We start from the raw sequence: 14575 nt of genomic DNA, 5'->3' as shown, positions 1-14575 counted from the left end.
GATGGGGTTCTGGATGGTCCATTCCTACAAGCTACCCGCCCGGGGAGCCTCAGCCCTCTGCCCGTTTCCTGCCAGCCTCCCTGTCCTGTAATCCCACTGCTCCCATCTGTGTACCCCAGTCCGCACTGGTGGGGCCTCCTGGGCTAGTTCCCACTGCCCTGGGAGAAGCACTCGGGGGGCACCCGTCTGCCTGCACCCCAGAAGCAAAAGACAGCGCCCTGCCCACAGTCCGCACGCCATAGCATCTCACCTCCCGGACTCCTCACATGGGCCGCTTCCCACGCTTGCTGAACAAAATGAGGGGAAGCCCGGCCCTCCCCACTCCCATCCCTCAGAATAAATATTTGCATTGGTACCGCCGGAGACTTCACAAGGCACACGCCCCTCTCTCTCCAGCCCCCGGGTCCTTACATGCTTCTTCGGTTGAGTGTGGCCTTTTGGGGGTCGGGGAGGGGCAGGGCAGCTCTCAGGACACAGAGGAGCAAAGAAAAGAACCCCTTGAGAGTAACAGAGAGCTGGCAATACTTAGCTTTTTTTCCTTTTGTGTCTCCACATAATTGCAACAAACAGCAGAGACTGAAGAGAGCTAATATGTAACCACTCAGACCGCAGATCAGTTTGAACCGAGAGTTGCAGAAGGCGTTTCCCTTCAGATAGCAACATGGGCACCAGGCACCAGGGTGTGAGATGGATTGGGAGGGGGGCGGGTCTAGACTCAGCCACGAGAGCCCCCACTGACCACTGAGGTCAAGCAAGAGCCAGGGAGAGCCGCCGGGACCCCAGGGGTTGCTCTGCATTTTCAAGGAAACCATTTCCTGCTGAAGGGTTGCACCTCACTGCTCCGTGTATAAAGCTGCAATTATTGCACTAACCAGGAATGAAGAGCCCATTGACAACCCTAACTCTAAAATCTTAACATCTGAGACAGCGCCGGAAACGTATCAGGCACTTGACTGTTTCTGGACAAAACACCTGGAAAGGCAAGGGAGGGAGGCAGGCAGGAGGCAGCCACCATCCCGAGGTCTGCGATGCAAACCCTGAGCTGCAAAGAAAGGCTCCTCCAGGCAGGGCCGCCGACAGAGTGGGTTCAGGAGCAGCTTCGCTGACCTGGGAGAAGGGCTAACAGGACACTAACAGCCCCACCAGGAACAGGGAACCAAAGGTGCCCTCTGTCAGGTGTCCTGATAGGCAGGCCTGTTCCCATGGCCCCAAACAGGAAGCCACCCACATGCCCATGGCTGGGAGAGCAGCTGAGCAGCAGAAGCAGCCACCTCCAACCACACACAACACAGAGTCTCACCCTGCGCTAGCCAACTTCGCTTTTCTGATCCGGATGCGGGACGTACCCATGTGGTCAGTTTGTGAAAACACCCTCCCTTAAGACCTGGGCATCTACGTCCTATGCCCACACCCCCCAAAAAAGGGTCCCCAAAAACTACCACGTCTAAAGTGGTCACAATCCCTCCAACCCCAAACTCTTAACAGTACAATCATATACAGAAAATCGGAGATCCAGGCTTGACGGTCCAAAGTATAACTGAAACAACTGTTTGTTGGTCTGAGACCAGGTTCACTAGCTTGAACTAAGAGGAGCAGTGTCAGGATAGGAGGAGACCGAGTCACTGCTCACAGCAGCACCCAGATCCATAGAAACCGCAGTGAAGGGCGGGCGGGCAGGCTGGCTGGCTTACGGAAGTGCCCTCCCTGGAAAATGGGCCAATCTTCCCCTCCAGACAAGGATCCCTGGAAACATAAACAGCAGAATGTCAGCCCACTCCACTCTCTCCGGACCCACTTCTATTTATCTCATTATAAAAGCGTGCCCGCGGTCACTGCATCTGTAACACTAGCTCCTGCGGCAGCAGCAGTCACGTGGAGAATGTGAACGAATAAACTCAGGAAGCGAAGGGTGCCTTGTCTTGGTGCAGGCACGCATGCAAAAAATTTTTTCTAACTCCTTCAAGTATCCTCAGTAGACCTGGTATAGTGTGTCCGTATCAACTAAAAACTCATTGAGTTAAGACTACATCCACTTCCTAAAAGATCCTGCACCCTCTTTAAGACTATTGTCTGAGAATCTGTTAACGGGAGCTTTGCATGCTAAGCTGGAAAGCAACATGGTTCTATTTGCAAGAGCCTGCTGGATGTTGACACTTCTAAGACCAAACACAAATCGTTTGTGAACATGGCCGGTAATTATTTGGAATTCTTCTCCCAGAACCATGAAAAGTGTTTCCCACCCTTTCAAAAAAAAAAAAAAAAAAAAGGCAGCTTCGAAGAAGCACGATGCTAATGACAAGCAGACAGTGTGAGCAGTTTTTAAGATGACACAGTTGCTTGTGTAGAAACAGTGCGCAAACACTCCAACACTGCAGCCCAAAAAAGACAATCCGAACCAAACAGCGAGAGAAGTGTGAGAACTGCAAATGAGCCCCTGGCTAAACAGACACACCAATCTGTTCCCGGAGAGCTCAGGGTGGCCACCTGTTCCGGCTGATTACCAGTGGGAGAAACAAAACGGGGGTGATGACAGCCCCCCCCCCAAGCTCAGGCCCTGGGCCCCCCCCTCCAGCCTATATTTAGTCTGCTCTTTATGGAAAATGTCCCAACCTCGCACACAGACAGCTATTCGGCTGGTTACCCTAAGGGTCCATTAACAGACCTCTTCTGCCGGCACTGGTATCTTCTCTCCCTCTCCCCTTAACTCCCAGGTGCAAGTAAGCCCCTCCTGGCCCGGGTCAGTCATGACCAGAGGCAGAGGGGAGGGACGGGACCCATCACAATGCCGGCCCTGCCCCTGGACAGGTCATCCCTGCAGCCCGTGTGCAGGCTTCCCACCCCACAAGACAGGAGACTGAACGTCCCCCTTGGCCCTCAGAGGCCCCGAGCTCCCGGAAGGACGTGGCATGGAGGAGGCCCAGTGCTCAGACCCCAGGACAATCACAGATCCTGCAGAGATTAGAGACAAACATCTGTAGGGTGCGTGTTCCTTCTCAGAGCGAGGTACTTAACAGAGGGGAGGAATTATGTGGCTAAGCACCCGATCAGAGCCCCGAACCCTGGATTTTAAAAATAACTAAGCCTGATCCGCTTTGCCAAACTCAATCACTTAGGCCTCAAAGAATCCGGAGTGTGGGGCCGGGGGTGGGCGGCACGGGACAGGGGTTTGCTTGAACGTTGAGAAACAAGAGACAGGACCAAAACAGTAGTTAAAACAGCCCTAGAGAGACTCACCAACGATAAACACCTGCAGGGCACGCAGGAAAAACAAAGGTTGCAGGACAGGGGATTTCAGCCTCAACAAAATAAAAAGTCAGCTTTGGACAAGAAACAGAGGCGGCAGTAAACAGGGCCCCAGGCTCCGCGTGGAGGCTGCAGCTCCCTCCGGAGTCACTTCCTCCAGGGCCCCCCAACAGCCCTCCTAAGCTGCTAATAACACATAGCTCTCCTTCTTAGGGAAACACTCTTCTAGCAGCAAAACAACAAACACAAGGATGTATCACCTGCCAAATTATCATAATAAGTGAATACGGAAGAACCTCACTTAAACATGCAGGAGATTTCCCTAAAATTCCACCATCACAAGACAGGAAGGGAACTCCAGGGAACCCCAGGAGTTTCAGGGACTTCTGGTCTACCATCCCTCAGGGACTAAGGAGCGTGTGGTTTAGTCGCCAAGTCGTTTCCAACTTCTTGCAGCCCACCAGGCTCCTCTGTCCATGGGATTCTCCAGGCAAGAATACTGTAGTGGGTTGCCATGCCCTCCTCCAGGGGAGCTTCCAGGAATCGGACCCAAGTCGCTTGTGTCTCCTGCACTGCAGGTGGATTCTTTTCCATAAGCCAAAGGGGAAGGCCCGCCCTCGGCGATGCCCATCCTCCACCCACCACGTTCCTTGCAGGGCACTTAGGATCAGCATCATCGTGGAGGCGAAGTGAACCTGGACTTGAACCCATTCAAAGCTGGGCTTCCATCCCTCCTCCACTGTGTTTAAGCTGAGTCACCAGGAGCAATGAGGATGAGGCGACACCCCCTCCACTGTTTGAGAACGATGCCCAGGGAAGGTGCCCGGTCCGCCGCTGGACTGCCCTCCCCTCCCTGACCATGCTTCTCAAAGTGCGGTCCCTGGACCGCCAAGCCAGCATCCTCTGGAAACTTGTCCACAGCACGCTCTCTGGCCTGCTCCAAACCTACAGAACTAGCAACTCTGCTTTCCCAAGCCCTCCATGTGATCTGACTGCACACTGAACTTCAAGAACCAAAACTCTCAACGTTCCACTGAAGATACTACGGTTAGCCACGCAGACCTGTCAGTCATTCGTCCCTATCAATGACACAGACTCAACACCTGAAACTCACATACACCAGCAGAAAAGGCACCACCCTTCTGCAGACAGTTGGGATGAAAAAGTTGCCAGGCTTCATCAAGCAAATCTTTCTCTTCCCCTACATGCACTAGAAAAAAATCTCACTGCCACCCAAACACCACACCCAAGTTAACCACCACCCCCTGACCCCAAAGCACCCCAGTCCAACCATCTGTGCTCTCGTGACAAGTTTCAGAGCACCCTCTCTGCACGATCAACACCGGTCAGATCACCAGTGAGGAGCAAGAGGACCCAAAAGCCAGAGAAAACCTGAGTCCCTCCTCCAAGTCACACCCTTGACAATTCCTGGACATCCTCCAAGGGCCAGACGCGATACACAGCATCGCTGAGGAGATAAAAACGTGCATCACTTGATTTCCCCAAAGAGCCCCCAGTCCTCAGGCTGGACTGGAGTAAGGAGATGAGCTTTGTGCAGGGAGCTGGGACAGAGAGCCTGGGAGAGGCCAGGAACACGCTCACTTCAGCCAGGTGGAAGGGATGCCTGGATTCTGGAAGGGTCAGAAGCCACTAAGGTATGAAATTTAATCCGGAAGGGACAAACAACCACCTGAGAATTAATTTTAAGGAGGAGACTGTGATACTCATATCAATAACCATAAATCCCCATAGTTACAACTTTGATGAAGCCTGAAATATTATGAATACAGTCAATAGTGTCGAAGAATTATGCTCATCTTATGGCAGGGAGAAGGTATTTGCTCCCTAATCCTGCAACAACCAGATTAAATAAATTTCCATAGGAAAACAGGCTCTTACCACAGTTTTGCCGAGGTAAGCAACTTCACAGAGAACATAAGACCTCCAGCTACTGGCAGCTTCCGCAAGCCCTTCTTCTCTTGGATAAAGGGGGACAGAGGCGCGGATGATTTGTACATTCAACTTGGGGGAACTGTGAGTCATCAGGAGTTCCGTCGCTCACTCAGAAAGGGCTGGAGAGTCAGCATTGAGGTTGACCAGCCCTGCTCATTTCTTTCAAGCAAGTTTCCTACCCTTTCTGGCCCTAAAGTGAAGAGCAGAAGTCGCTCAGTCGTGTCCAACTCTTTGCGACCCCATGGACTATACAGTCTGTGGAATTCTCCAGGCCAGAATACTGGAGTGGGTAGCCTTTCCCTTCTCCAGTATATCATCCCAACCCAGGGATCGAACCCAGGTCTCCCACATTGCAGGTGGATTCTTTACCAGCTGAGCCACCAGGAAAGCCCAAGAATCCTGGAGTGGGTAGTCTATCCCTTCTCCAGCGGATCTTCCTGACCCAAGAATCGAACCAGGATCTCCTGCATTGCAGGCGGATTCTTTACCAACTGAGCTATGAGGGAAGCCCTCTGGGCTTCAAAGGTGGCATCGACATCACGGGATCATCATAAGATGGGTGGAGACATGCAGGTCAAGCACTCAGCTCTCTGCTGTACATGATGCTCAATGGAGCGGCTGCATCGTGGAAGGAAGGGGGGGCCCCTGCCCCATCTTCCCAGGTCCCCCACATGCCGAAGCTCAGCCCTTGAACACCCCCCGTGAGTGCTCTGACCCGGGATGCCAAGCAGAGTTCTCCCGTCGAACACCGGGACTTTTCCAAACCCTCAGAGGAAGCCACACAAACCACCAATGGGGCCAGCAGGGCACTCGGTTCCCCCTGAGCTGCTGCCTGGTGGGTGTGGAGACATGAGACCAGTTAGAGGCTCAGCCATGGCCCAGCTGAATAAGCTGGCTGGGTTGTCATCCTAATCGCTGTTCCACTGCTGGCAAGCTGAATTACAACATGCAATTGCTAATAGAGGCTTTACCCATGCAAGAAGAGCAAGCTTTTTTATCTAACAAGAAAGGGAGCTGATGTGTTTACCTCAACCCCATCAACTCCAGATGTGCTTCTTAAAGAAGAACTGGAGCGGGGACCCTAGGCAGGATGCTCACCCTGGAGACAGCTGGTCCCAGCTCACGTCCAGGTATTGAGAACACCTGGGGCACCGGCCACACCTGGGGGACACCCCAGAAAACTGATGGGGTAAATCTGAGAATGGAGGGCAATGCCTCCTTAAGACTCCAGATACTGGAGGAAAAAAGTAAATCTCTCTTAAGCAAATATTTGAAAAAACACTTTCTTCTTTTTTGGCAAGGTGAACGGCAACCCACTCCAGTGTTCTTGCCTGGAGAATCCCAGGGACGGAGGAGCCTGGTGGGCTGCCGTCTATGGGGCTGCACACAGTCGGACACGACTGAAGTGACTTAGCGGCAGCAATGTTTCAAAACAAGACTAAGAATTAAATCACACGTCCCGTGCCTTCAAACAGGGTCACAGACCCGCTCAGAATTGGGATTCTCGGTAAGCCCTTTCAACTAAAATCTATACAATTTGGTCCATCATTAAGAGATTTTCCAATCCAGACTCTCTGGGAATCACTTTGAAACAAGCATGAGCGGAAACTTCCTGCCCTTCGACGAGCCTGCTCCTCTCTTCCACAGCAAAAATGCTTCAAGATGCCAGAAAACAGGAAACGTTTCTGTAAATTATGGCACAGTCAAATGCTGGAATGTTATGCCAAGGTGAAAAATCGTTATCTTCAAAATTTTTCGTAACATGGAAAAGCGCTCACACTGTGCCAATCAAGTAGTTTTGTGAATCTGACTCCAATTCTGTGCATCTACAGAGACAGAAGATAAAGCCAGGCTGGATATCCTCTAAAAGGCAGATGATCTTCTCTGTTCATTGTGACAAGCGATTCTTAAACGACTGACTATGACGCGCATATACTTCAAAATTCTAGGAGGTGTACATTTTGCCACAGTACCATCCTCCCCTGCCACATTCACAGGCAGGGGCAGATGTGTGTGTTCCTTGGGGCTACTGGGATGCTCCGGAGCTCAGGGGCTACTGGGATGCTCTGGCACAGAGCTCTGACAGACGCATCCGCAGTTTGCATACCCCAGGGCCATGCTCCCCAACCCGGGGTGAGGGAAGAACCCATGACCCATGCCCCACACAACCACAGGAAACTGCTTCGGTGTACTTATCTCGTCACAGGAAAAATGTCGTCCTGCCACAATTGAGCAATCTTCTAGGCTTCCAAGATATCAATGGCACAGATAGAAATCACAACTGCATCCTAAAACTGGCACATCAGTTCTCGGCCTTTTGGCTAAGATCAAGTGTAAAGCTGGCACGGAGTGGGGGAACAGTTCATTGTAACAACGAGATTGCATTAGTAGGAGCGGCGGAAGGTGGCTGGGAAGGCAGGGGGGAAGCCTGCAGACTTGGTTTCCAAGGATCCTTTGGTTCAGACTCACCTCTGACCTCAGTCAAATGTTCAGGAGGTCATTAACCTTCCCTGAAGCTCCATCCTCTATAAAATGAAGCTGGCCCACATTCTCCCACAGGGTCAGGACTGCCACACAACGAGCTTGTGAATATAAGAGCATCCTTACTAAAGTTCTTCTGTACAAATGAAAGGTGCGATCATTGTTAGTAACGCAAAGAAGGGAGGCATATCTGAATGGTTCTTAAAGCCTCATTAAATAAACCACAGCCCTGACACAATACAGACATTCCTTTTTCTTTTAACAGAAAAAATAATAGCCTTGTCAAAGTCCCAAGCAGGATTCATCACTGATTCTGAGTCTCATCAACAAACGACAAGGCTTCCAGCCAAGAAGGAGCTTAAAATCTCAGAGAGTACAGGCAGACAGACATCGAGTTACCAGAAACCATCATCAAGGAACCACACGGATTTTTGGGTTTCTTTTTTTTTCCAAAAAAGAAGAATGAAACCACATCCTCTTGCTAGAAAGTCAAACTGGTGCGTGGGGAGTGCCTGAGACCCCAGAGCTGGGCTTCAAGATGGGAAATGGACCCGAGGCAGGAGGAAGGATGCTCCAATGAGGTCTTTGCATGGAGACTAGGCACTCTCGGCCAGGTGCATCCAACACTCGGGATCAGCTTTCTGAGAGTTTCATCAGACTCCCGTGGATGCTGCCAGGAGAGAGAGAGGAGCAGGGAGCCTTTCACATGAGTGGCCACCACGCCGGAGCCCAGACCCTGAAGGGACATTCCTGCCCGCTTGCCCAGCATCAGCAGCCCTGCGCTGGTCCCTCAGGCCTCCCACAAGTCCTGCCAGAGGCACACGGGAGCCTCTGCCTCTCGAGGAATCTGGAAGCATCTTAAATTGCCAGCGGGGCGGCAGGTGCTCTGACAGCCAGGCCCACAGAAGGCTGGAGCACGGTCCAGATCCTTCCCGGAATTAGCAAGTCCCCTATGGAGACAGGACGCGGATCGGGCAGCCGGGCTGGGACGCGGTTCAAGTCCGTGGGGCCACCAGATGCCAAGGGCATCGACACCACCTTCTCCATCTAACGGGCCAGGCATCAAGCCCAGCCACTCTGGGGTGAGCCATTCAGGCGGCACAGTGCCCTGGCAAGACTGCCCCCCAGCCAGGCCGATGCCCCCTGCTTACAGATGAACCAGAGCTGGGCGATGCCTAAGCTGGGCTTTGGACACACTCCTGGCCAGGCCTCAGAACATCCTCAGCGCTCCTCAACGGTGGCCAGAGGGGCTCTTCCTTGGGACAATTCTATGTTATGGACAACCCACCCTTCAGACCTTTTACCATCACTGGCCAACGGCAATGAGAGGGGGGAAGCAAGGGGATAAACTGGAAGCCCAATAGCAGAGAAATAAGAACCACAGGGATCCAGAGAAAACACAGGCCCCAGAGAGGCAAAAGTCCCCGGCACCTCTCCTGAGGACCTCTGCCTCGCCTGACTCGCAGGAAGCCTGGGTGACATCCCAGTGCCAGGCGTGTGAAAGTGACACCCCCCCCCAGGGAGCGCTCTTCTGATCTGATCCAGGATGTCGGTAGAAAACACTCTGTAGAGGAAACCAGACTCTGCGCAGGGACAGGTGGGTCGGACCTGCGATGCTGCCAGCAGCCGGGGCTGGCTCTCCGCTGGGGCTAAGTTCCGTTGCCTCCACTGTGCCCCCGAAATGGGCAAACACACCAAAGGGGTTGGCCCTACCCTGCGGAGGAGACCCGCCAGCCAGAGCCTCGCCCCCAGCAGCAGCACTTCTCCAAAGACCTCTTCAACGTCCAGCAAGACGCTCGGCCCCGGCCTGATAACCTGTCACACGGTCCGGGGGCGCCAACCGCTCCGGCCGCCCTGGGGGCTTACGGCTGGGCCGGGTCACTCGGTTGGCCCAGGACACGGCCGCACAGAGTCACTTTCTCAGCGGAGACTCCACAGCCCATTAGCACATTATCGCCAGCGATCCATCTCTGGCGGCGCGCTCGCCGGCCCTCTCGGCCTTCCCCTCGGCTCTCGCCCAGTCTTGCGGGGTGAGAAGCACCGCAGTGCCCACTCGGTGGGGCAGCCGCGTGCCATGGCCCGGCGCGTGTGTACACACGCACGCACACACACGCTCGCGCGCGCGCGCACCCGCCCTCCAGAAACCCCGCGGCGGCCCGGCCCTCACCTTCGATGGCGATGACGTGCTCCCGGATTTGGTTCTGCAGCACCGGCTCCTCCACGCGCTCCAACAGCTCGTAGATGGAGTAGATGTTGGGGTGGACCGACTCGAAGCGCTGGATCTCGGCCCGGATGGCAGCCGAGTTGGCCAGCTGCTGCTGGTAGTTCATGGTGCAGGCGCCGCGCCCGGAGCCGCGCGCCCCCCGCCGCCGCCGCCGCCGCCCCGCGCCCCGGGGCCCGCGGGCCGCCGAGCCCCGGGCGCCGCAGCCCCCGGGGAGCCGGGCCCGCCGGGCGGCGGGCGGAGGAGGCGCGAGAAGAAAGGAGCGGGCGGAGCAGGCGCGGGGCCGGCCCGCCGACTCAGTTCATGGCCGGGACGCGCGCCCGGCGGGCGGGCGGGCGGGCGAGCGAGCGGGCCCCGGCGCCCCGGGTCAGCGGGCCCCCATGGAGCGCGCCGCGGCAGGCGCGGCCGGCCCCCGGAGGACGCTCGATCGGGCGCCTTCCTGCGCCGCAGTCGCCTTCCACCCCTAGGCGCTGCCCTGCCGAGCAGCCATTAAAGCCCAGGCGGCCGCCGCGCTCCGAGCGCCGGGGCCGAGGGCCGGCCCGGGGGCAGTGGCCGCGCCGCTCGGGGCGCCCCGGCCGCGGCGTAAGTCCGCGCGCTGCGTCTTGCGCCGCCCGGCGCGCCGGGGCCCCCCGCGCCGAGCCTGCCGTGCGCCGCCCGCCGAGCCGGGACCGAGCCGCAGGCGCCGTGCAAGCCGCGGAGCCCGCTCCGAGCGCTGCCCGGCCAGCCCCCTCCCTGGCACGCAGGGCTCCGGCCCACGTCGGCCCCGCCCCCGCCCGCGCCCCGCCCGCGCGCCCGCCGCCCGCCGCCCGCCGCCGCTGCGTCCTCCGCGGCGCTTCCCAGCGCGCCGGATCCCGGGGAATTGCGCCAGGCCCCGCCCCGCGCCTGCCTCTGGGCTTCCTGGGACTTGTAGTCCGCGCCGCGTCGGGGCCCCGCCGGGACTGCGGGGAGGGGGCGCGCATGACGCCCCCGGGCCGACGCGCGGCCGGACCCCGGGGCGAGGGGCGGGGCTTTCCGACTCGCGGCCCCGCGCGCGGCCCCGGCTCCCGCCCCCGGTCCCGGCGCTGCCCGGCGCGCGTCCATGCGCCTCGGCCCCCGGGAGGCGGTGCGCGACCCCTCCCGCGTTTTTGTTAGTCTCTAAGTGCCTGGTTGGAGGAGCTGCTGCCGCTCGCCTTGGCCCCCGAGCGCGCTTTGTTACCTCGCCTGCCCCCAGCCCCATTTTTAAACTTTCTGTCTCCTTTAGCGAAAGTGACACGAGCGCTTTCTCCTTAATAAACTTAAATTTCTTTCCGAAGGCGAAGAGTCTCCTTAGCCGTGACGGCGCGGGCATTCACACTCCACGAGTGTACTTTGGACCGGCACGCGGCGAGGTGCGGTGACACACCACGGAGGCTCCCTAGGCGTCCTTTTCCCTTAAAATTTAAAAAAAAAAAAAAAAAATGAGCTGTAGGTCTGGGAAGCTGCAGCCCGCTCTGCGTGGGTCCCCAGGCTATGCACCCACCCCAATCCCCGCGTCAGTTCAGCCCGCGGGATCCCCGGGGGCCGGACCGCATTGCAGCAGGGGCCCCAGCGCGCAGGGGGGCTAATCCGAAAGGTTTGAGGCGAACCGGATTGGTGCAGAGGTGCTGCGCTCTGGGGCCAGGTTTGCGCGCACCTACAGGCCTGGGCCCTGCCCCCACCCATCCAAGTGGCCTTTTGGAAATAGGGCTCTGCCGCCTGTCATCCCTGATGAAAGCCCACTGAACCTTCACCGGGTTCAGTTGCAGCCTGTGTGGCTTCTGGACGCTGGTATCCAGCATCCTTGAGTTACACTCTCTGGGCTCACAATTCCCCCAGAAGAATGTGCCGTTTGCCTTCAACACTCACAGCCTTTGCTCACCCCCTCCTCCCTCACCCCAGTCCCTCTGGTGTGCCCGGCGCACTGAGGCACAGTTCATGGCCCCCTCTGTGATGCGCCTCTGGCTAATCTCGCATCCTCAGTAACTGTGGTATCGGAGATGCGGACAGTTGCGGCTTCCTCTTTCTTAACCTTTCAGCGGTCAGTGATCCCTCCCATCCTTGAACCCCTCTTCTCCTGGCTGCTGGGACAACGTGTTCACCGGACTTTCCTATTATCTTCCTGGCTTGTCAGCCCTCTTACCCTCTTAAATACAGAGAGCTGCTGAGTCTCTGGGTCTCTCTTCTCTTTTCTGTATGCCGGGATTTCTATCTTGGGCTTTGAATGTCCTATACAGGTTCAATTCAGTTCAACCACTCAGTCGTGAACAACTCTTTGCCTCCCCATGGACTGTAGTACGCCAGGCTTCCCTGTCCATTACCAATTCCCAATTACCAAGAGTTGACTCAAACTCTTGTCCATTGAGTCAGTGATGCCATCCAACCGTCTCATCTTCTGTCATCCCCTTCTCCTCCCACCTTCACTCTTTCTGAGCATCAGGGTCTTACGCAGGTTAGTGAACCTCAAATTCATATCCAACTGTCTCCTCAACATCTGTTGGATGCCTGCTGGCAATGTCAGTCTGACTTGTCTCAAGCTGATTTCTTGTTGTGCTCTTCCCCTGCTCCTCCTGAAATTTTCTCCATCCTAGTTATGGATGGCTCAAGACAGTAAAGCGTCTGCCTGCAATGCTCAGGCCCCAGGTTCCATCCCTGGGTGGGGAAGATCCCCTGGAGAAGGACATGGCAACCCACTCCAGTGCTCTTGCCTGGAAAATTCCATGGACAGGGGAGCCTGTTAGGCTACAGCCTAATGGGTCGCAAAGAGTCAGACACGACTGAGCGACTTCACTTTCACTTTTCAGGCCTCCTTTTGCTGGGGCTAACCACCTGCTGCCATCCTTGGTGCCTGTCTTCCACATTCCAAATAGTGTCAGCTCGACCTCTCCAAGACCTAGAATCTCCAGCTTCTCACCACCCCACTGCCCCCACCCCGCTGAACCTGCGGTCTTCTTGCCTCTGTTTTGTTGCTAGGAAATGGATCTAGCAGTTTGTCTCCTTGCTTCTAACCTTGTACCTTATCGTTTATTCTCAAAAAGGCAGTCCTAGTGACCTTTATAAAACTCAAGTTAGGTCATGTTAAGCCTCTGCTCAGAACCCTCCTGTAACTCCTGTCCCACTCAGAGTAAAATCCATCTCCTTCCTCTGGTCTCCAAAGCCATACACGCACTTGTTGTTCAGTCACTAAGTCATGTCTGCCTCTCTGCGACCCCATGGACTGTATAACCTGCCAGGCCCCTCTGTCCATGGAATTTTCCAGGCAAGAATACTTGAGTGAGTTGCCACTTCCTACTCCAGGGAATCTTCCCAGTGCACGGATTGAACTTGAGTCTTCTTCATTGGCAGGTGCATTCTTTTACCACTGACGCCACATGGAATGCCTCCTCTGATAACCTGTCTAAAATAGCATCCTTCTTCCCCAGCAATCCATGTCTTCCTTCCTTGCTGTGGCAGGAAAAATAATGGTCCCCAAAGATGACCACATCCTAATCTCTGAAATGTGTAAATACGTTATCTTACATGGCTTTGCAGATGGGATGAAAAGGGGCTTTGCAGATGGGATGAAATTAATGATGTTGAGATGAGATTATTCTGCGTCCAATTTAATCACAAGGGACCTTCTAAGTGGGGAGGCATCGGGGTCAGAGTCAGAGGAGGAGCTATGAAGATAGATGCATGTTTGGAGAGAGAGAGAGAGGTTGGAGGATGCTCCACTTCTGACCTTGAAGTTAGAAGGACGGGGTCATGAGCCATAACACAGGTGGCCTCTGGAAGTTGCAAAAGGCAAGAAAATGAATTCTCCTAATGGTTCCCCTGCTATTGTTCAGTAGGTAAAGAAACTGCCTGCAATGCAGGAGACCCAGATTTGATTCCTAGGTCAGGAAGATCCCCTGGAGGAAGAAATGGCAACCTACTCCAGTATTCTTGCCTGGAGAATCCCATGGACAGAGGAGCCTGGCAGGCAACAGTGCATGGGATTGCAAGAGTCGGACACCACTTAGCGACTAAACCACCACCAGTCGTTCCAGAAGGAACCCAACCCTGTCAATTCATTTCTGACTTGTGACCTCCAGAACTATAAAATAGTAAATTTGTGTTGTTTACACCACTCATTTTGTGCTAATCTGTTACAACAATGATAGGAAGTTAATACACTTGCTTCATTTTTTTTCTTAACCCTTATCCCATCCTGATACAGTACATACTTTATTGACTTCTCTTGGGTGTATTCTGTGTTCCTCACGAGAACATAAACTCTATGAGGGCCAGGATTCCTATCTGCTCTATTCCCTGTTCTATCTCCAGCACCTTTAAGTGTCTGACACATGGTAGGTGCAGAATCATTGCTTGTCGGATTAATGGCTTCCCCCATCAAATTGTAATTTCCATAAACACCTGGACCATTTCCCTTCTGCATAGTCCTGGAATATTTCTGCATGAATATTCAACAAGTTAACCAATGAGCAACTACCTCTCCTACTGCAAGCGCTCACTTCTCATCATACTGGGCATGTAGTAGATGTTCAATAAATATTAGCTGAATTTAAATGAATGTTAGGGGACTTCCTCAGTGGTCCAGTGGCTAAGACTCCACGGTCCCAAGGCAGGGGGCCCAAGTTCCATCCCTGGCCAGGGAACTAGATCCCACATGCCATCTGTAGTTGGGAGTTCATGTGCTGCAAC

General features: G+C 54.9%; 1 protein-coding gene across 2 annotated transcripts in view; it reads right to left on the bottom strand.

Moving 5' to 3' along the window:
- AGAP1 (ArfGAP with GTPase domain, ankyrin repeat and PH domain 1) overlaps window positions 1-10036 on the bottom strand; it is a 575037-nt gene extending 565001 nt beyond the window's left edge. For both annotated transcript variants that reach the window (XM_043877472.1, XM_043877473.1), the window contains exon 1: window positions 9845-10036. In XM_043877472.1, coding sequence (XP_043733407.1) covers window positions 9845-10007 — 163 coding nt within the window. In that variant the 5' untranslated portion in view covers window positions 10008-10036. The remainder of the gene's footprint in view (window positions 1-9844) is intronic.
- Between the last annotated feature and the right edge of the window lie 4539 nt (window positions 10037-14575).

Source organism: Cervus elaphus, chromosome 20, assembly GCF_910594005.1.
Source record: "Cervus elaphus chromosome 20, mCerEla1.1, whole genome shotgun sequence".
NCBI lineage: Eukaryota > Metazoa > Chordata > Mammalia > Artiodactyla > Cervidae > Cervus > Cervus elaphus.
Note: the sequence above shows the minus strand (reverse complement) of the source record. Positions and strands in the feature narration are given on the sequence as shown.